At 33.3% G+C, this 22028-nt stretch overlaps 1 protein-coding gene and 1 long non-coding RNA gene across 3 annotated transcripts; one reads left to right on the top strand and one right to left on the bottom strand.

The window, feature by feature from the left end:
• The first annotated feature begins 1552 nt into the window (after positions 1-1552).
• LOC110008935 (uncharacterized) lies at positions 1553-10469 on the top strand. The gene is made up of 5 exons (XR_016321686.1): positions 1553-1970; positions 2767-2832; positions 3680-3738; positions 9400-9465; positions 10313-10469. It is a non-coding gene; the product is annotated as an uncharacterized LOC110008935 (long non-coding RNA).
• Positions 10470-13185: 2716 nt separating this feature from the next.
• LOC149494630 (uncharacterized) lies at positions 13186-21699 on the bottom strand. 2 transcript variants are annotated; one of them, XM_089724088.1, is made up of 10 exons: positions 20600-21699; positions 19674-19803; positions 19381-19443; positions 17452-17942; positions 17000-17080; positions 16720-16824; positions 16355-16468; positions 16176-16259; positions 14957-15028; positions 13186-13924 (listed from the first exon to the last, which is right to left on the bottom strand). In XM_089724088.1, exons 1-10 carry the CDS (start codon positions 20918-20920, stop codon positions 13658-13660), a joined length of 1728 nt encoding a protein of 575 aa, XP_089580214.1. In that variant the 5' UTR covers positions 20921-21699; the 3' UTR covers positions 13186-13657. The 2 variants fall into 2 exon arrangements, with proteins under 2 accessions (XP_089580214.1, XP_089580215.1); XM_089724089.1 differs by lacking the exon at positions 19381-19443 and having other exon boundaries at positions 20600-21697.
• Positions 21700-22028: the final 329 nt, after the last annotated feature.

Raw genomic sequence — 22028 nt, 5'->3', positions numbered from 1 at the left:
TGCTTGGATTGCAAAACTAAATATATTTGCACTCTACATGAAAATACCATATTCTGCCTCTTGGGAACCCCGGTCATTAGAGCCACCACCGGTCACCGACACCATCACTGTCCATCGTGGTCGGAACGGAGGCAGGTCCCAAATTTTACAACCCATGACTCATTTTGCTCCAAATTTTATTTAGATCACATTTCTATACTCAGTTTATATCAACTAAGCCGATTTCTATCGTTTTCCTAATTTTTATCATTTTAGTACCTAAAATAAAATCTCCCTGAAATCTCATATTTCTACACTAATCAAGTAAAGAAAGTTCATCTAAAGATGATGTAGAATAAAAATTAGCCTACCTATTTGAAGGTTGTTGCCGAAAATCATTTGGCTAGCTGGGAAATGGAATTAAAATCCTTTGCAGCTCATAGTCTTGACCGCGCGATAACCAAGTACAACAACAAAGGGAGGAGATAGAGAAAATGAGGTGGCAAGGGAGCTCATGTCATCATCAGCGAGTCCTTTCCCAGTCAACAGTGTTGGCCAGCAGTTAGAGGAGAGAGGAAATCGTGCAAAGGAAGAAAGAAGGAAAGAAAAGAAAGAAAGAGAAAGGGAAATAAAGAGAGGGACGGTAACGTGGGTTTACTGGGTAGTCTTATGATAAATAGTTTTAATTTTTTATTACAACTAGCAGCGTGACCGTGATATGCACAGTAAATATCTTTATCTATAATATTAGAGATATTATCCAATAATATTTTAAAATATGTAATTTAAATTATTTTTAATTTCATATTTGTTAATTTTTTTGAAAATTGTTTAAATTAACGAACATCCATTTTAAATTCAAAACATTAGACCAATTATATAAAAATTAATATCTATTATAAAATTGAAAGAAAAGGAAATGTATATTAAAAAATCATTGATTTAATTTTAATTATTTAATACATATTAATATGATAATTGAATAACAATTAATACCAATATTATATAATTTTAATTAAGAAAGGTAGGTTACAATATTATAATAATTATAAGTATTTACTAATATATATTAATTATGATAATTGAATGATGATTATTATCAACATTTATATAACACTATAACTAATAATTATATCATGTGGTAATATCAAAATTTAAGAGTTCTATGTGGCCTTATAATCCTATTTTGCATCACCAAACTTTAAGAATCTTATGTGGCCTTGTGTAACATGTCAATTTCTTAGAAAAAAAATGCTTGCTTTATATATATATATATATATATATATTGAAATAACCAGAATTTTTATTTTCAAAGATTTTTCGTTTAAATTTAATAAACTGACAGCGTGGAAAATGTATTTAAATATTTAAACGTGAATTAATAATTTGTACAGTGATAAACCGAATCGAAAACCAATTGAAAATTGAAAAATCAAACAAAAACCAAGATTTGGGCCGAATCGAATCGAAATCAAATCGAATCAGCCCAAACCACTTCTAGAAGCCTCTCCCCTCTATATCCAGCGCAAACTTCACCCTCCCCTCACCATTTCTGCAACACCTCCAGCAGCGCCACCACTGCCACCTCCTCTTCTTCTCTTCCTCCTTTCTCTTCTTTTCTTTCTTTCCTTCTCCTTTCTCTTCACCTGCGTTGCGTTTCTGGCGAGAAACAGAGCAGCAGCAGCGGCACCAGGTCGATCGCGCCACCTCGCTGCCGCTCGCCGTCGCAGTAGCTCCGCCAGCACCGTTCCTCAGTTCCCGTTCAGGCGAGCACAGTTGACAGGAGCAGCACCACAGTCGATCTATCGCGCCACTGCCCTGCCGTCGCTCCAGCGCGCCTCCGACCACCAGGAACGGGTCTGTCAAGCTTCATCGCGCCGCCTCATTCTCTCTCTGCCACTGCCAGTCAGATCCGGCCATTTGCTTGCAGTTCCAGCGCGCGTAGCTCCGATCCTCGATCTAGCAAAATTCGACAAAAATTATATTTTGGGGTAAAAATCAATTTTAATAATTTTAGTTACTTGAATTAATTTTATTATTGTAGTTAATTAAATTTTATGTAGTGAAATTAATTTAAGTAGTATTAATTTGTTGATTAATAAAAATATTTAGTTAGTAATTTTAGTTATTTAGCTAGTTAAAATTAATTCAAAATAGTTATTGATTAATTAATGTGAAGTAACTATTGATTAATAAAAACAATAGTTAGTTAAACTTAAATTCAGTATTAAATAATTTATTGAGGAATTTTGATAATAATATTATGAGTGGAATGAAATGAGAAATTAAGAGTTGAAAGTAATGTTGATATTGTTATTCGGATGGAGGATGGGAAAAATTGAATTGATTGATTGCCCGATGGATGGGCTGTGTGGTTTGGAATTATTGGTATATTGTTGATATTTTAACAGGTAGATAGTCCAATTTTTAGGGGAGATGCTGCCGAAATTTCGGCAGAAAATAAAATAAATTTCGGTAGAAAACAAAATAACTTTCGATAGAAAAATAAAATAAATTTCGGTAGAAAACAAAATAACTTTCGATAGAAAAATAAAATAAATTTCGGTAGAAATTAAAATAGATTTTAGTAGGAAATAAAATAGAATTCAGAAGAAAATAAATGAAATAAAGTTAGAGAAATAAAAAAATTTATTACAGAAAAGAAATTAAATATCGAGATTAAATTACGTAGAAAAATTTAGAATATAAAATAAAAATATTAGAAGGGTAAAGAAATATTTTGTCTGATAGAGTTATTTCTTTTTGTGTCATTCTTACTTTGCTTAGATCGCCCGGGTCCATCTAGTGCTCCTCCAGGACAACATCAAAGCTAGAATTTCGCTCTCCATCACTGTGAGTAATAATAAATAATGCATATCAACACTGCATTTGCATAACATTTATTCATAAACATTATATTTTTATTTACATATTTACAATATATTACAAGTATTTTATCATATATATTATGTTACGATCATTATAATTATACTTATATATAATTGTGCATTTGGATGAAATTGGTGTAATACGTTGAAAGAATTGTTTGATTACTTGTGCTGTGCATATACTGTGCCTTGTTTGTGTGGAATTGGGATGAAGTGGGTCACCATGGGTTTGTGAGACTGATTCTGTTATATGGATCCTGATTCTGTTTCTGTTAGCCGGGTAAATGGGAGATCGGCGCCCCCGTGTGCACCTACCGTTACCGTTACTGTTAACCACAGGTTGGCTTCTTTATTGGGCGCACCGGATAATCTAGATTTGATCGCAGCCCGCAGGGTGGCCTCCTGTTGTGAGCGCCTGATGATCTAGATTTGATGGAGACGACCGGGTTGCCTCCTGTTGGTATGGAAAAGAAAAGAGAGAATGGAAAAACAATGAGAGGGCTGGTCAAGTGAGGATTAGACCGGTCGGCCAGTATGGGGGATCGGCTCCCTGGTGCACACGTGAGAGGATGAGCCATGTGGGAGGACGGCTCATCGGGGGTTCGGTGACTCCACTGACTAATTTCCACGTGATGTGACTATTTGAAGGTGATATTGTTTGTGGGTGCTGATGTAATGTCATATGATTGACTGTTGTGTGTTCATTCAGTATACTAGGGTGCATTTTGCTTGACTGCATGTGGTGTGTATTATTTATTATTATTCACTGAGTTGCAAAACTCACCCCCCCTCTTTTTCACCAAACCTCTCAGGTACTAGGAAGCAGCGGATTCAACTGAAGCTCTGCAATCTTCTCCGCAGAGTTATAAATGTAAACTTTATATTTCTGTCATTTAATTTTGGATGTATAAATTATTCTATTATCAGAATATTATTGAACTCCGCAGTTATAGGGTCGTGTATTTCCAATTGGGCCTTGCCGTATGCGTTGTTTTATAAACGGTTGGTTGTATTATTAGACACAGGAGAATCAGTATGCCCATATTATGAACGTGATTGATAATGACTAGGCCCAAACTAAATTTTATTGGAGATAATTAAAATTGGGCCGGGTTGTATAATATTTATTTACATTTATATCTTAACTTGTATGGGCTTACTGTTTCTATTAAATGGTATGGAATGTATAGTTGAGTAATTAGGCTAACTACGGGCCTCGGGGGCCTTATGCTTACCTGGGCCCTAGTGCCGGTCCGGCCCACGGAAACGGGTCGTGACAAAGGTGGTATCAGAGCAAAAGTTCATAAGTCTAGATGTAACTGCGGAGTAATTCCTGTCATGTCTTGACATAGTCTTCCTTGCTTTCGTCTTCAGCGTCGTTCGCAATCAGGTTAGAGTCAAGTTGTTTAATGAGTAAAATTGTATCCTTGTTCTTAGAGATGTGATTTAGTTACTGATGCTAACGGGATGGTTTAAACAAAAATCCTTATATGGAATAAATAATATTCATATGTAATTTAAGTATGTAAGAAGATAAGTTATATAGGATTAATAAGTTGAAGTTAGATGATGAAAGTGTGCTATTTTTATTTAATACGTGTTGAATGTGGAATACATCTGTAAGAATGCATGAGTGTATGTATATGTGTGCCTATAGAAGGGGTATGTTGAGAATGAATTGATAGTGTGAATTGATAAGAAAACTAGATGGTTCTAATTCAAGGACATTAGGATTTATTTAATTAGAATATTGATTTTAGCATATCTGTTTGATGAAGTTTACGTGATGTTGGTTGGTGGAATTTATTATAACTATGGAGATAAGCACTTTTCTGCATGAGATATATATTATCTTGAGTAGTACATTTACATAAATGATACATACAAGGTTTCATAAATAAATGATTTGGTGTGACTTGGAATATTAATTGACGATGAGTATTTTCCATAAGTAATACTGTTGGTAGAATTATTTTATGAAGTGAGTTTTATTTATGAGTAATCACTTCTTAGTAGAGTAAAGTGTATTGTAGTATTCATCAACTATTTCTTTTCAAGTGTATGAATATAGGGAATAATATAAATTATTGTGGTTAAAAAAAAAAAAAAATTTGTGGTTCGTGTTGATCTCACGTAGCTTATATGAGAATAAATTCTAAGACAAAATGATCAAGAGTTTAAAAGTGACTATTGTTATGATAGAATGTATTAGTTAATAGTTAATAGAATTATTTACAAGTCATGGAAGACTTATGAAACGAGTGAGTACTATTAATGGGTAGTTAGTATAATCTAAGAATTGATATATTATGTAAATTAAGATCCTAATATATTTAGAATGTTTAATAGGCCAGACTGAGCTCATAATCTAGTATAGTAAAATGAAAGTAGAAGGTAGTGGATGGTGTTAAACCATAGCTGGAAAGAGAATTAATTAGCGTATGAAATGTTGATTAAATATTTGTGATTCCTTTGGGTTGATAGAGATATAAAAGAAATAAAAGATATATAATAATAATAATAATAATAATAATAATAATAATAATAATAATAATACATGTATATAATAATAATAAGAAGAATAATAACAGTAATGATGGTAATAGTAGTAATAATAATACTACTAATTTAAAGGGTATAATAATAATTTACGAGTTACATTGACCGAATTTATATATGAAGCTTATAGATATACTATGTGTAAGTGCCAAGTGTTATGGATAAAAGTAACTGAGAATAAGAGTTGATAAAGAATCATGGGATTTAGCTCGAAATGACGATAAATGTGAATAAATGTAATTTCTTGATGCAAAGTAGTTAGAATAAGAAATTCCTATTAATTAGTGCAACTTTTGCAAGTTACTTGTTTTATTGGTAAAGAAGAAAAGTTATATTTATGTCCTTAGTAGAACATGAAGGTAATTAGAGTATTTTCATTCATTAGTGAGTTGGCTAGGTTTTAATTTACTATTTATTTAGGATATTGAAAATTTGTGCAAGAATAAACAAGTGAACTTGAGATAGTTTTAACAATTTTGGTGAGGAGAATACATGCTAGTATTTGAAGAGTGAAAAGATAAACTATAGGACTGTTGGATGTAATAACGGGGTGGTTTAGGATTACATTTTAATTATATTGGAATGCCAACTCATGGGGGTTGATTAGATCATTAATCAATTTAAACTGCTCATGGGTCGATTGAGATACCAATTAGGGCGAAAATTATTAATGCAGAATGTGAAGTCAATGTAAAGCTATTCCGAATTTTTTTGTAATTGAGAGAAATTATGATTGAATGAATAGAATTGTGTTATAAATGGCAGTTTACGACTTATCTTATGGTTTAAGGGAATATTTAATTAGTTAGGTCCATTCGAGAACTGGTACATTGTAACTTTGATGTTGAAGGATTCAATGAGGTGTTAAACTTGTTTGGAGTAAAGAATATAGAGAGAACATAATTAAGGTTGAGGATATTCCTACATCGTATGAGATATAAATTTTACAAATTTTGCAGGTGATAGACATTAAGATAGATTTGGAAAAAAAAAAAAAAAAAAAAAAAAAAAAAAAGAATAACCTAATGATATTATTATTTGAATATTCATCGGCATAAAACAAAGGACAGTTTAATTAGGAGTTGGATTATAGGTTTAACATCCTTAATCTCTTACTTAGCTTGAGCAAAAAAAGGGCACTACTTGTTTAGGATTCTTGACTTCTAAATACGTAAACTTAGTTCTAAAAGATTGATTAAGGATAGACGAAATAGATAAATTGAATATAAACTACGGTTTGGAGAATTTTACATCTTGATTGTAGGCTGGATCTCTTTATGGAAGTGAGTATCATAGATTGGCGTTTACAAATTCTAGAAAATAAATGAAGAATTATCTGGCATGACAACAGTTAACTTGGCTAGTTGCATAAATTCTTGTCACAATTAGTTAGGAAATGGTATGGTATGACAAATTGGAAAGAGGAATAGAGAAGTTAAAAACTAAAATAGGGATTTGATGGTGAATTTAAATTCTCCTTATAGTTGATGTGCTACTTGTTTTTATGGGATTCTCATTAGTAGGATATGAAAGGAGATAGTATATCTATCTTTCGTTGGAAAATGGTTAAATTGATAAATAGGTGATGAACTTGGGATAGAGGTCAGGATCTCCTATCAGTTGATAGCATTTAGCTAGAGAATTGTCATGATTTTGTTTGAAATAAGCTTGTAGTAGTGGTTTGATAATAATCTAAAACCTCCTTGAATTGGTAGCAACTATCTTATCTAATTATAAACTTCTTCCATGATTATAGGAGCAATGATATTAATATTTGGAATTGATGGAAAATGGATGAGTCAGCATGTAGGTTTTGAATTTTGAAATAAGGAGTCCAAATTGGGATAGTAGTAAATTTGATTGCATATGTGGATTCTTATATCAGTAAGATTAAATACTTGGTTTGTGTATGAGTTTCTTATGGAGTGATGATCTTTGCCTGTGATAGCTGGTGAGTGAATAAATGACGATACATCAATGTAAGGACACATGATATAGAGCTAATGAGATTAATAACTCTTACTTGAGCAGAGGTTATAAGTGATTAAAATTCTTACGTGTAAAGGTGAATATTAGTGTTGAATCTGTGCTTTAGGTTATAAATATTTGACGACTTGTAGATATAATACAACTCAAGTTTAAATTAACTATGGTAATAAAGTAGGTAACTTTGGGGCTAGATTCATCTCATAATCATCCTACCCTCCCTATAAATTAGATTTGCTTCCCATTGGTTTGTCTTCGTAAATTTAATAAAAATTAGTTCCTCTGGTCTGACTAACGAACTCAAAAATATTTATTTCATCTTCTTGATTCATCCTTCTAGCTGCTCAGAAGAACAAGTATTCTACTAAATGTGAATGTAATAACTTTTATCAGTTGCAGCATTATGTGAGAAGCACAACCACCATTGTTTCCTAGTTACTTGTTACTTTTAAAATTCGAGGACGAATTTTTATAAGGGGGGAAGACTGAAATAACCAGAATTTTTATTTTCAAAGATTTTTCGTTTAAATTTAATAAACTGACAGCGTGGAAAATGTATTTAAATATTTAAACGTGAATTAATAATTTGTACAGTGATAAACCGAATCGAAAACCAATTGAAAATTGAAAAATCAAACAAAAACCAAGATTTGGGCCGAATCGAATCGAAATCAAATCGAATCAGCCCAAACCACTTCTAGAAGCCTCTCCCCTCTATATCCAGCGCAAACTTCACCCTCCCCTCACCATTTCTGCAACACCTCCAGCAGCGCCACCACTGCCACCTCCTCTTCTTCTCTTCCTCCTTTCTCTTCTTTTCTTTCTTTCCTTCTCCTTTCTCTTCACCTGCGTTGCGTTTCTGGCGAGAAACAGAGCAGCAGCAGCGGCACCAGGTCGATCGCGCCACCTCGCTGCCGCTCGCCGTCGCAGTAGCTCCGCCAGCACCGTTCCTCAGTTCCCGTTCAGGCGAGCACAGTTGACAGGAGCAGCACCACAGTCGATCTATCGCGCCACTGCCCTGCCGTCGCTCCAGCGCGCCTCCGACCACCAGGAACGGGTCTGTCAAGCTTCATCGCGCCGCCTCATTCTCTCTCTGCCACTGCCAGTCAGATCCGGCCATTTGCTTGCAGTTCCAGCGCGCGTAGCTCCGATCCTCGATCTAGCAAAATTCGACAAAAATTATATTTTGGGGTAAAAATCAATTTTAATAATTTTAGTTACTTGAATTAATTTTATTATTGTAGTTAATTAAATTTTATGTAGTGAAATTAATTTAAGTAGTATTAATTTGTTGATTAATAAAAATATTTAGTTAGTAATTTTAGTTATTTAGCTAGTTAAAATTAATTCAAAATAGTTATTGATTAATTAATGTGAAGTAACTATTGATTAATAAAAACAATAGTTAGTTAAACTTAAATTCAGTATTAAATAATTTATTGAGGAATTTTGATAATAATATTATGAGTGGAATGAAATGAGAAATTAAGAGTTGAAAGTAATGTTGATATTGTTATTCGGATGGAGGATGGGAAAAATTGAATTGATTGATTGCCCGATGGATGGGCTGTGTGGTTTGGAATTATTGGTATATTGTTGATATTTTAACAGGTAGATAGTCCAATTTTTAGGGGAGATGCTGCCGAAATTTCGGCAGAAAATAAAATAAATTTCGGTAGAAAACAAAATAACTTTCGATAGAAAAATAAAATAAATTTCGGTAGAAAACAAAATAACTTTCGATAGAAAAATAAAATAAATTTCGGTAGAAATTAAAATAGATTTTAGTAGGAAATAAAATAGAATTCAGAAGAAAATAAATGAAATAAAGTTAGAGAAATAAAAAAATTTATTACAGAAAAGAAATTAAATATCGAGATTAAATTACGTAGAAAAATTTAGAATATAAAATAAAAATATTAGAAGGGTAAAGAAATATTTTGTCTGATAGAGTTATTTCTTTTTGTGTCATTCTTACTTTGCTTAGATCGCCCGGGTCCATCTAGTGCTCCTCCAGGACAACATCAAAGCTAGAATTTCGCTCTCCATCACTGTGAGTAATAATAAATAATGCATATCAACACTGCATTTGCATAACATTTATTCATAAACATTATATTTTTATTTACATATTTACAATATATTACAAGTATTTTATCATATATATTATGTTACGATCATTATAATTATACTTATATATAATTGTGCATTTGGATGAAATTGGTGTAATACGTTGAAAGAATTGTTTGATTACTTGTGCTGTGCATATACTGTGCCTTGTTTGTGTGGAATTGGGATGAAGTGGGTCACCATGGGTTTGTGAGACTGATTCTGTTATATGGATCCTGATTCTGTTTCTGTTAGCCGGGTAAATGGGAGATCGGCGCCCCCGTGTGCACCTACCGTTACCGTTACTGTTAACCACAGGTTGGCTTCTTTATTGGGCGCACCGGATAATCTAGATTTGATCGCAGCCCGCAGGGTGGCCTCCTGTTGTGAGCGCCTGATGATCTAGATTTGATGGAGACGACCGGGTTGCCTCCTGTTGGTATGGAAAAGAAAAGAGAGAATGGAAAAACAATGAGAGGGCTGGTCAAGTGAGGATTAGACCGGTCGGCCAGTATGGGGGATCGGCTCCCTGGTGCACACGTGAGAGGATGAGCCATGTGGGAGGACGGCTCATCGGGGGTTCGGTGACTCCACTGACTAATTTCCACGTGATGTGACTATTTGAAGGTGATATTGTTTGTGGGTGCTGATGTAATGTCATATGATTGACTGTTGTGTGTTCATTCAGTATACTAGGGTGCATTTTGCTTGACTGCATGTGGTGTGTATTATTTATTATTATTCACTGAGTTGCAAAACTCACCCCCCCTCTTTTTCACCAAACCTCTCAGGTACTAGGAAGCAGCGGATTCAACTGAAGCTCTGCAATCTTCTCCGCAGAGTTATAAATGTAAACTTTATATTTCTGTCATTTAATTTTGGATGTATAAATTATTCTATTATCAGAATATTATTGAACTCCGCAGTTATAGGGTCGTGTATTTCCAATTGGGCCTTGCCGTATGCGTTGTTTTATAAACGGTTGGTTGTATTATTAGACACAGGAGAATCAGTATGCCCATATTATGAACGTGATTGATAATGACTAGGCCCAAACTAAATTTTATTGGAGATAATTAAAATTGGGCCGGGTTGTATAATATTTATTTACATTTATATCTTAACTTGTATGGGCTTACTGTTTCTATTAAATGGTATGGAATGTATAGTTGAGTAATTAGGCTAACTACGGGCCTCGGGGGCCTTATGCTTACCTGGGCCCTAGTGCCGGTCCGGCCCACGGAAACGGGTCGTGACATATATAGTAGGTGGTTTTCCATGCTTTGCACGGCTATGTAATATATTTAATTTTGAGTTGTAAAATATGTGTATTGAATAAATTATTAAAATTTAAAATGCATACGACAATGCATATATAGTATGATTCAAATGTATTATGTAAAATTAAAAATTTTTATTCTAACTAATAAATGAGTTATTCATGCAAAGGAATGCTATTTAATATTTATATGTGGTCAATTGAAATAGAGAAAACATATTACTATATAAATATGAAATACTGATGAAAAATTAGTGAGAACTTATATCTCCTTGGAGTAATAACTTAAAGTATAGAAATGCATACATAAATAAATTTGAAAAAATAATGAATAATAAGTAAGAAATATGAGTAAATAAATTTAGAAAAAAAATTATTGCAATTCATATCTCATATATTTTTTTAAATTTTTTGTCCATATTTTATTTATTCATTTTATTTTTTTATTTTATAAAATATTATTTTGGGCTAATTTATGAACAAATCATCGTTTGAAAGTGTAACCGGTTTTAATTTTACCAAGTCACATTTTCTATTTTAAGAGAAATATTATTATTTTAAATAAAAAATTATTATAATAAGTACAAAATGTATAGTAAATGTTTCTATTTATAAGATTGGTCAATGTTTGAGAAGTAGACAGCAATCAAAGAGCTAAAAAGATGTCAAATAAACTCATTTGCTATATTTGAAATACCTAGATTTCTTATTTTGAGACTCCAATGAACTGGCCAATAATGTTTAATACGTTCTCAGCTAATCGATATGTGTCATCAAAAGACCATCCTGTCAAATTCAAAACATAAATCATGAAATACTTGAAAGGAGACATTGCTTAACAAACTCATAAAGAATTAATAACACAGGATATTAGAAGTCATTGTATTTAAAATTCTCTCATAAATTAGAGAGAGAATTTTTAATCAAAACATGTTTTTTCTTCAAAAATTTATTAACTTTTTCCTCCAATTAGTTAAATACAAATACTAAAATATGAGAGATTCTTTCTCTTCAAAAAAAAATGTTATGTCAACATCCAACAAAAACTCTTAATTCACCTTTATTATATATAATAATATTGATCATTATTATTATTAGGAAAAATTACTATTACATTTCTTTATATATCGAAATATAACTATGTCATCTTCGTTTTTATAGAAATATTTTTTGAAATTTATATCTTTTCAACCGTTAGACTACTACGGCCTTCCATTCAAAAGTTCATTTTTGTCATTAATATCTAGTCAAATCTCATAAATACCCCTTATCTTTCTTTCACATTGTACCAAATCATCCAAACCTATTTCCCTTAAAAATTTGCAAAAATAGAGGGAAACAAACTTCCATTATTGAATATATAATTTTTTTTAGATTAATTCTTTTGATTTTTGAATGAGAATCAAAACCAATATTGGGATTTAGTTATAATTTAATGATTTTATTTTGTCAAAAATATTTTTTTACCGGTGTTTCCGGTGTCGGTATGCTTCATCTTGATAATAAATCTTGAAGCCAATTTCTCCTTGAACCCAACTAAATAAGTACTTCTCCAGAGGATAATATATCAAAGCCTCTTCACCGTTTTTAACAAACTGAGAAGAATTCAGTTTGATTCTTCCAAGACGAACAAGTGGGGCCATAAGTTTTATCATGACAAATATCAAGCTCAAGCATGTCACTAAACCCAGTTGATGGCTTCCAACATTAGATTCAAGAACTTCACTACACATTGGATTGAAATCGCGTATTGCAGTCTGTGTCCGGAGCCGATGGCGGTGGAGGTGGCAGTACTTTTGAGTGTTAAGAGTACTTCTGCCTTCATTTTCTATTCTCTCTTCTGAACAGTATTTCTTATTTAATAAACAATAAAAAGGGCTAAATAGAGACAGAATGACTGAATCATTTTACGGACAAAATGTACTTCTTAAAGGAATAGACTAATTGTACTTCCAATTATACATAGACAAAATAGTAATTTATTATTATTATTATTATTATTATTATTATTATTAGACAATGACCTTATCAGGAAGTTGATTTAGGTTAATTTAGGATTTAGTTTGATTTCCTTGGATTCCACTTGGTTTGTAGAAATCGATCCAGTTAAAAGTGGTTTACGTGACTTCTAATTCCATCGGTTTGAAAATAAAATCTAATTAACTTAATTATTTATTTAAACATGCAATTTATAAAAATTTATTTATTTTATATATGCAACATATAAAAATAGAGAAACAAAATTAAATCGTAATTTTCCATTTATAACCTTCTCTACAAAGCAAATCTTATTCTTCTATTTTACCTCCAATTATTTAAAATGGTTTCTTTAAAAAAAAAAAAAAAAAAAAAAAAAAAAAAAGAAAGAGAGAGAGAGAAGGAACAGACATCAGAAGTGCATTATGGTTAATACTACTTTAACTGAACTGCCAGTTCATTCCCAGCATTTCACTAAATCAGATCCTTTGGTTCAATAAACCAGCCAACCATAATCCCTACAAACAGAATTAGCGACGATCTTATTGAAAAGAATATGTACACAAGGTTGACTGATAATCAATGCACCCAAAAATGCATCTCATTGGAGATGATTTTCTTTTCCTTTTTCTGGTTGGAATGTGCTAGGTTATGGTTTTCTAGATGAACAGACCTTGTGTTATATGCTCGAAAGAGCCCATGAAAATGTTGGTTAAACATCCTTCTGCTCCCAGCCTCCCACAGCCACCTCAACTTTAAACAACCGGTCTTGGTTGGGTCATCTGATCAAATTCAGTTGAGAAAAGTGAACTTGATCCCGACTAATAGCCTAAAACAAACTTCTGTTTTACTTGGGATGGACTGAATTTCATTCTGTCATTCAAGTTGATGATCTCCGCCATTGCTTCTTCCCTTTCTTTGGATGCAATTTGAATGGACTCCAGCTCTTTCTCCGTGAGGTGGTCTCGCAAAAAAGCCCAGAAGCCAAGGCCTGCTGAAGCCATAGCTCAAATTCTTCATCTTCATCCATCATCTCAGCGTCCAAATCCCAAGGGAATCTGCTTGAATTGGATCGTTGCGTCTTCTCCAAACCAACCATGTTCACATGGAAGCTAGGCCTATGGGTATTAGGCCTACAAGCCATCCCCTGCAAAGAGTCATAGGCCATAGGAATGTAATTTTACATAATGAAGTTATTAATGTCTTTAGGAATGTAATGTCTTGTCACTTAACACCACCAATGCAGTGAGGATATCAACGGAAGGAAAATGAGTGGAAGAGCCAAAATACTTGTAATTACTAGGTTCAAGCGAGGCATGGCTGTGGTGAGCTTTGCAGTGCTGGAGAGTTGGAGGGAATGAGAAGAGGGAGTGAGGGAAAGAGAACAAAAATTAAAACCTATTATTTTTGTTAATTCCAGTACACAGCTGGACAGGATTATTGCTACTTATTCATCAAATTAAGGTAAAAATTGACAACTAGAAGATTTGAACCAAATTACAAATGCAGGCAATGGTTTGGACTGACTTTTGTAGTTTAGCCAAACATTAAGACCACAAAAGATCAATTCCATCAAGGGTGTAATGTCTGGTTGCAGATTATGGAGGTCCAATAGTTCAGTTCAACTTCACACCTTAGAAGAAGTTCTTGGAAAGTGTTAAGAGATGCAATTATGATATTTGCAGTTTCCTATTTTATTTTTGATAGGAGACCTACTATTTAGTAGTCTTTCTATTTAGTAATCTTCTTACTTAGTAGTTTCCCATTTTTCTTTTTGGTAGATCTGCTATAATCAATCTTCCTATTTAGTTATCTTTCTATTTAGTAGTCTTCCTATTTTATTTATGTTAGTATATCTCATTCTAGTAGAATTACTTTAATTAGTACTTGTATTCCTCTATAAATTGGAGGCTTTAAGCATGAAATAACAAGCAGAATTATTTCAATTAAATTGAGATCTAGAGTCTCTCTAACAAGCATAAGGTTAGAGCTCCCTTTTAACAAGCTCACAATTTTCAGCACCAATAGGTCAGAGGAAAGAATCTTGGTAAAACAAAAGCTTTAGCTTTTGAATCAGATTTTATTAGTTAACAGGTCCGTGACTAGATCCTGGGTGCATAAACGTAACAGAAGGTAACATGCATCTTGAGAATCAACAACCCAACAAAAGATCACTGACCTGACAAATAGCCCATTCTGACACATCAAAGATTTTGCTTTCAGCACAAACAAAAGCACGTGGTATTTCCACCTGGAAAAAAGAACTAAACTCTCAGCATGATGAACAAACTCACAAAAGTCAAATTGCCACAAAACTGAAACAAAGTTGACAAGATAACCCCACAATCATTAATGAAATAAATCATGCATTTAGTCACTGAAGCAAAGATGAAACAATAAGATACACGTGGAATATTTTTACATTTGAACCCTTCATAAGAAGGAATTAAAAAAAGACCAATGCATAAAGCTTTAAGATATTTCAGCTTAAAAACAGACTTCTCGCCTGTATGTTCAGCTGCTCCTGAAAGGTGGCAAATTTGCTGGACTTATATGCCCACTTTTTGAATAAAAGAAGCAGCCTTCCAAGTTCCATCAAAATTACTTAAGTAAAAAACGGCTAATAGTGAAAAGATTTAATTAATTAAGAATAGTATCTTTCTAAAGAAGAAAACTTATCGAGAGACATGGAGGATAAGCTAACCACCATGCCTATCCTAACAAAAATAAAACAATAATAATAGAAACACCTTTGAATCACTTTAAGACACTACTTTTAGAAAACCTAAAGTGCCATCCTGATCCTACAAAGAAACAGGAAAAATCACCTTCCCACATAGCAAATCCAAGAAAAAAGTCAGTCTCTGGATAAGTCTGCATTCGTATTCATCCAAATTGTTCCATAATACGACAGAAAGAAAAAGATATTTCAGCATTCAAAAAGTATTATAAGACTTTGGAAAAGGCCAATTCTCATAAGACCACAAATGTGATTACAAATTTAGAATTGTCCAAGGAAATAGAATAAATCTAGCTGAAAAAAAAGCAAGAGAAGTTTTCAACTAACAGTTGTGAAGAGCTCCTCTCACCAAGGTTCAGCAATGTTAGAAGCAACCACATATAGTGACACTGTGTCTTTACTCAAACAAATTGAGAGGCTAGAGGTAAAGGAAGTATTTGAGAACAGTTATAATGCCATATTATATATAATAGATCCAATGAATTATTATTATATTTTATAGGTATGCTGTGATTTAATCTATTAGCTTCAATTAATTTAACTCTCTTCTCGTCAAATGAGAGTTGATACTCTCTTGTGTACAGCCTCTTACAATTATAACATGCACATTTAGATTCATAAAAATTGCAGACAAAATGATTTTCCAGTAGCAACGTACTTTTTGAGACTTATCAAAGACCAACGAGCCTTTGTATTCAACCCATCCATCTCCATCTTTGGCTTGATGATATTGGCAGCAGTCCTAAAGATAAAACTAGTCTTTGAATTAAGAAAACCATATGTTGAATTGATGAGAGAGAGAGAGAGAGAATTCAACAAGCAGAATTAAGGACTTACCTGACACCATCTGGCCTTGGCTTTACTCCTCTTGGTGCACACCCATATGTGTGAATTGCCGCACTTTGTACACTGTATACGTCTCGACTCCTCAGAGCAATAATCTCGATTGTCCTATTAATTACAGGAATATGGTTACAATCTATTCTATTTGACATCTTTGTTCCAACTGTTAGCCCAATTAACTAAGAAGAATATGAACTGGCACAAAGGAAAAATCAAATTTCTGCATGTATCTGCCTTATAAAAAACTCAACAAGAAGCTCAGTTAAATAAAAAGTAAAGATATCCTCTGCCCCTCTGCCTCTGGACAATCTTTATTTCACGTTTTATTTCAAAACCTTAAATGGTACCGTATAAATTACCTGATTAGGAGTACCATGTGACTTTTGACATACACTCCTAGTCTTGGATTCTTCCTTCCTCAACTGCTCATCATAATCCCTCTTCTTTGTTGAATCAGACAGAACCTATGAATTATATTATTGTCATAAGAAAGACAGAACATAACATAACCTTGGCTTTTTATGTGCAAATGTGTGCAATTTTTTTTTTTCTTTCACATTCAAGAATTAGTAGCTCAAGTATCCTGCACATATGGGTATGTGCTAGAAAGAGAGATTCCTATTGACAGTAGATGTTTACCTCATAAGCGCATTGAAGTTTCTTAAATGATTCACTTGCCAAAGGACTTCCCATGTTTTTATCAGGATGCACAAGCATGGCCTGGAAATGATAAAATTATCAGGAAAGAGGTAAAATGGAATTACTGATTTGTGCATGCAAACTACTCTCAAGGAAGTATTAGAAAGTATTCCAACTGGTTAGAGGTCCACCTACTAAATGCCAAATCAACGCCTCTGCGGTAAAGAATTAAAACATGATTTGGGAAAGGAAGAAGGAATAAAGAGAATTGCCCTCAAAGAACCCAAAAACAGGCTATATTTTGTAGTATAAAATAAGAAATAAAACCAAAGTTTCACATTAGATACACAAAAAAAGCAGTTCTCCCAACACTTTCAGAGTCTCAGAGAAAACCATAAAAGGTTGAAATTAATAACAGTACTCAAATGTCTTTAAATTGATCTTGAACATACCTTCTTCCGGTATTCCTTTCTCAAAATACTGGCATCAATTCGTTTATGACGTGGAAATCCTAGCGCTTCATAATGATCTACACTATTTAATATCCTCTTCATCTCATCAACCGAGCTTGTTTCTTCTCTAACTACCTTTCTACTGCAAGAGTCATTTTGGTTTTTATCAACAGACGAAGTAGCAGCTGGTTTGCTTGATGATTTGCAAGGCTGCACTTTTTCAGATTCATCTGCAGGGACTGAATAATCGCACTCCGGAGAGAACTCATCTTCCAAAACTGTTTCAGATTCTTTCTGCTCTTCAAAGCGTGTATTTTCATTGATATTATCGTACCATTGGAGCAAAAAGTTTAATGCATCATCTGATAAAAATGTAAGATTTACTGATAAAAAAACGCCGTGCCATCCTACTCGAACTTTCACGCAATAAATAGCATATATAGTTGCCATTAAGACCACCAAACGTGCATAATTTAGGGAGAACAAGTAACCTGCATTTTCATAATGTAGAGAATTAAATTTCCTAAAATCTATAGAAATATAAAAGAAAAGAAAAGCTTTTTTTTTTTTTTTTTTTTTTTTTTGAGAAAAGAAAGTAAACAATTTTACCTAGATAAATTACAAGCTTTAAATCACCATACAACTTAAAAAAATGCATGCTTAGGAATAGAGTAAAATGAGTTAAAGCCATGCACAGTCTACTAGAGATGATGCAAACTCTTTCATTGTATAGAAGAACCATTTTAGCTAGCTAACGAAGAAATGATAGCATGTCCATGCACAGATGTACATGGATATTAGCAACAGAAAGGTTCAGGAATCCTGCAAGGAATGGATATATGGCCGCTATTTACAGAAATCATATGATAATTAACTAATATTACATCCAGAATCTCTCTAATATTGTTAAAGGTATTTGTAATTGTTGTTTGGACTTTGGATCTTATGTCCTTCCTTCTCTAGTGCAACTGCCAGTCAAGCCCTGTAACTGCTAACAGGACAATTGACTCAAGTCAATTGTAACTGGAACCTTCTAATGTTGAAAACTCCCTGTATTTTAAGCAGAGCACTTGGTTCATTTCTTCTCATCAGAGCACCTGTGAGAACTAACTTAAAATTGCAAAATCCCAGAACAATGCTATTCCTCAGACATTGTTCATTCTGCTACATATTACTAGTCTTTTTGGCACTGGGTTGGACATGCTTTTTTGAAAAGTAATGTTGGAAAAGCAATTTGAAACTGCTGTTTATTTTATTTTTGAAGCTTTTATGACTATGTCAGAATTAAGCTAATGGATATAGTCCAATGACCTCCTCAATAGCCCAAACAGGAGTCCCAAACACATAATATGATTTAGCTAGATTGACTTCAAAGCATGATAAAACTGATGGCTGAAAATGCCAAATGTCTATAATTAACATTAAATAGTTCAATTTGTTGTTCAGCACTCCTTTTAGCAAATGCAAAAGGGATATCCTTGTGTATGGCACATTGCAATTTGACAACACCCAAAAAAGAGTAACCCACCTGCAAAATTGCAGCCTACGCATACAATTCAAAGAAACTAGCTACTAATTTTCATTACAAATGACAAATCATAGGAATGGGTGCCAAATGCCAGCAGCACTAACAGATATTATACAGAGTAATTAAGTTAAGTTCTGTACGAAAAAATCCATCAAGAGAAATGGCATTGATAGGATAAAAAAAAAAAAAATCTAAAACAGCATTAATCATTTTCTTTTCAGTATCATTTCTGTTTTAGTATGTTCAGACTTTAAAGCCAATCAAGTTTAACAAAGTAATATAATGCCTTACGGTTGCCTAAGAAAATTGTCAAGCCAATGAATGGTGAGGAATATTGACAATGAATCCACCAATAAATTCTCATAAAACATTGAAAAAATATAGTGGAGAGAGAAGATTACGAAAACGTAATTCAGATTGCTTTGTCAAGTTCCAGCCAACTACAAAACAAATGGTACAGCCAACTACAAAAAGAATGGTAACAGTTATGTTAGGAAGGTATTTTCTAGCATTAGTTATTGAATCTCAGTTGCACGTAAAGAAGCAAATGGCAGGTATTATCTTATCGAGTGCAAGTGAATCAGACAATTTTGAGCATCATAGACAAGTAAACAACAGAAGAGATGAACAATTAAATATCATGCGTTATTGGTATTAAAACTCGAACTGCATGTAAAATGAAACCAAGACATACCTCCAACTATTAACAATGTTCCAGTTATCCAGAAGTTAGCATACATCCATAAAATTAAAATAGCGAAGAGCCCTACGATAAAAAGTCCAGGCGTATAACCCAAATACTGAACAGCAGCTCCTGCAGCTCCCTGAAATATTAAACTGACTGTCAGCTACACTTAATCAAAAGTAACCAGTTTAGTTAGGTTGATGAAAGTCTATAATCCAAATGCAACTACATGCCAGTGGAGTTAAAGAAAACCCGTCACCTAATAACAAGTTTCAAATCCACAATCAACAATGGACTAACAAAAGCTAACAATCAAAGTGAAAATGCATGAAAGAAAAAAAAAACAATAAAGCAACATATATTGCAAACAGCTGAAAAGTTAAATATAGAATATACAACATGACATGACACACTATTATACAATATTAAGCTCCTTAAGAGATCTTTTTTTCCCTTCATCTTTTTTATTAGAGAAACAAATTACAATTAAATTTGGGAATACGAAAAACAAAAGCAAAAGTCATAGCTACAACAATGTCCATCTAACAATCCTGTAGCTTATAATGTAGAATCAGTTCTTGATTTCTTTTTTTCCTCCACCTTTTGTGAGGCAAACATAAACATATCCCTTCTTTTTCTTTCTTTTTTTTTTTCCGGTAAAGAAGATATAATGGACTCAAATCAACCAACCACCCCATCGAACCTGGACTCCAAATATAAAGATTTTACCAGAAGCTAACAATTATCAGACTAATCTGAATAAATTATGCACAGGTATAGACTGCCATAACGTAACTGAACTCACATACAGCTTTTGGTTGTCCATAAACTTGACCAAATCGAATGCAGTCTCAAAATAATCAAATAAAAAAAAAATAAATAAAAAAGAAGACAATGAAATAAGTAAACAACTTTCTAACTATAAGAAGACTTACCATACTAAGTAGGACATAAAGCAAACAAGACATTGAAGTGAGACTAAGAAAGCAACTCCACATTATAAGAAGCAGAGCTGCTGAACCCAGCTTGAAAACTGACTGTAAGCCCCTTAAAAAACAATTTTTCCAAGAAATCAACAAGAAAGTCACTAAACGGCCAAATCTGACAAACCCACAGCACGCTATCGGCCAGTGGCGCTCTATGAATACACCAATCTTGTCGCTCAAACACAATGCTGCATTTTTCACAGACGAATAAGCATGTTTCTGTTTTTGCAGCCATTTACATCTTTGCTTAACCAACCCAATATCCTCCATCACCAACTAAATAAATAATCTCAGGAAGTGGCATAAATGCCTTGATCTTCAGACATAAAGATTACTATAAATATCCTTCAATATCAACAACGGGGAAGTCCCTAAAATTTAGAGGATATGAGGCAAGAGCAACAATGCAATCCATTCTGATAGAGCTTGATCTCCCCACGCAGAAAACCCGGAAACCCGAATAGATTGGGTACGATTTCCAAATAAAAACAGGACCCAAGATTCACCGTTTTTCACGGGAATGTAATACCCAGAAAGGAGATCAAGGAAACGAAGCTGCTCCCACTTGAACAATGGAAGCAGAGATAAAGAAAGAGACAAAGACAGAGTCAGAATATGCTGAAATTATAGTTAGTTGGGGTGTTAAAAGCAGAAATGTATCACGTTCAAAGCAAATTGCTTCACATGGAAGTTTCCAAAAAGTGGTCTCTTTAAAACTAAACTAATGTCTTTGTCTCTTTTAAAGAACAGAAATTTAACTTATTTAAAGAGAAAAATTAGAAACTAACAGGCTCTGAAACACCGAGTAGATCCTCCGACGAAAGAATGAATACATCGAGCAGCTGATGAGACAAGATTGAAGAGATTAAGAGAGAAAGAAGGAAGAGAAGATTGATACTCGGATTTGGTGCGGAGAAACCCTAGCTTTTCCAGAAGAGAAGAGAGAGCTCGTGAAAAGGTGGCTCAAAAGCAACAAAAATTTGGATTTTCTTTTTCTTTTGGGGGAAGAGGAATTGTGCCAGTGAGTTTTTATGGATTAGATGGATTAGAGAGGAGAGACGGAGTGAGTTGTATAATAATGATTCAGTAGGACCCATTTTCCTTTTGTTTTTATTATGTGCCTTTTACAGAATTAAAGCATATGTATACCCTTATGACCAAATTCCTTGTGGGCCCCTTCATGTGCACCCACCCAACATAAAATTTTGTTTTTGGGCAATACTCTGTTTTTGTATAAATTAATAACAATCTTGCATCTCACTACGTTGGCAAATTCTCCCTAATTAATTCTCTGTTTGATAAAATTTTAGGGTAAAGTATTATTTAGTAGTTGAAGTTTGATTTAATTCACTGTTCGTCTCTTTATTTTGATAAATCT

The sequence above is a fragment of the Jatropha curcas genome, chromosome 7 (assembly GCF_041381405.1).
Source record: "Jatropha curcas cultivar XTBG-Jc1 chromosome 7, XTBG_Jcur_1.0, whole genome shotgun sequence".
In the NCBI taxonomy this organism is placed as follows: Eukaryota; Viridiplantae; Streptophyta; class Magnoliopsida; order Malpighiales; family Euphorbiaceae; genus Jatropha; species Jatropha curcas.
The sequence above is the reverse complement of the archived record's forward strand: the minus strand, read 5'-3'. Positions and strand labels throughout refer to the sequence as shown.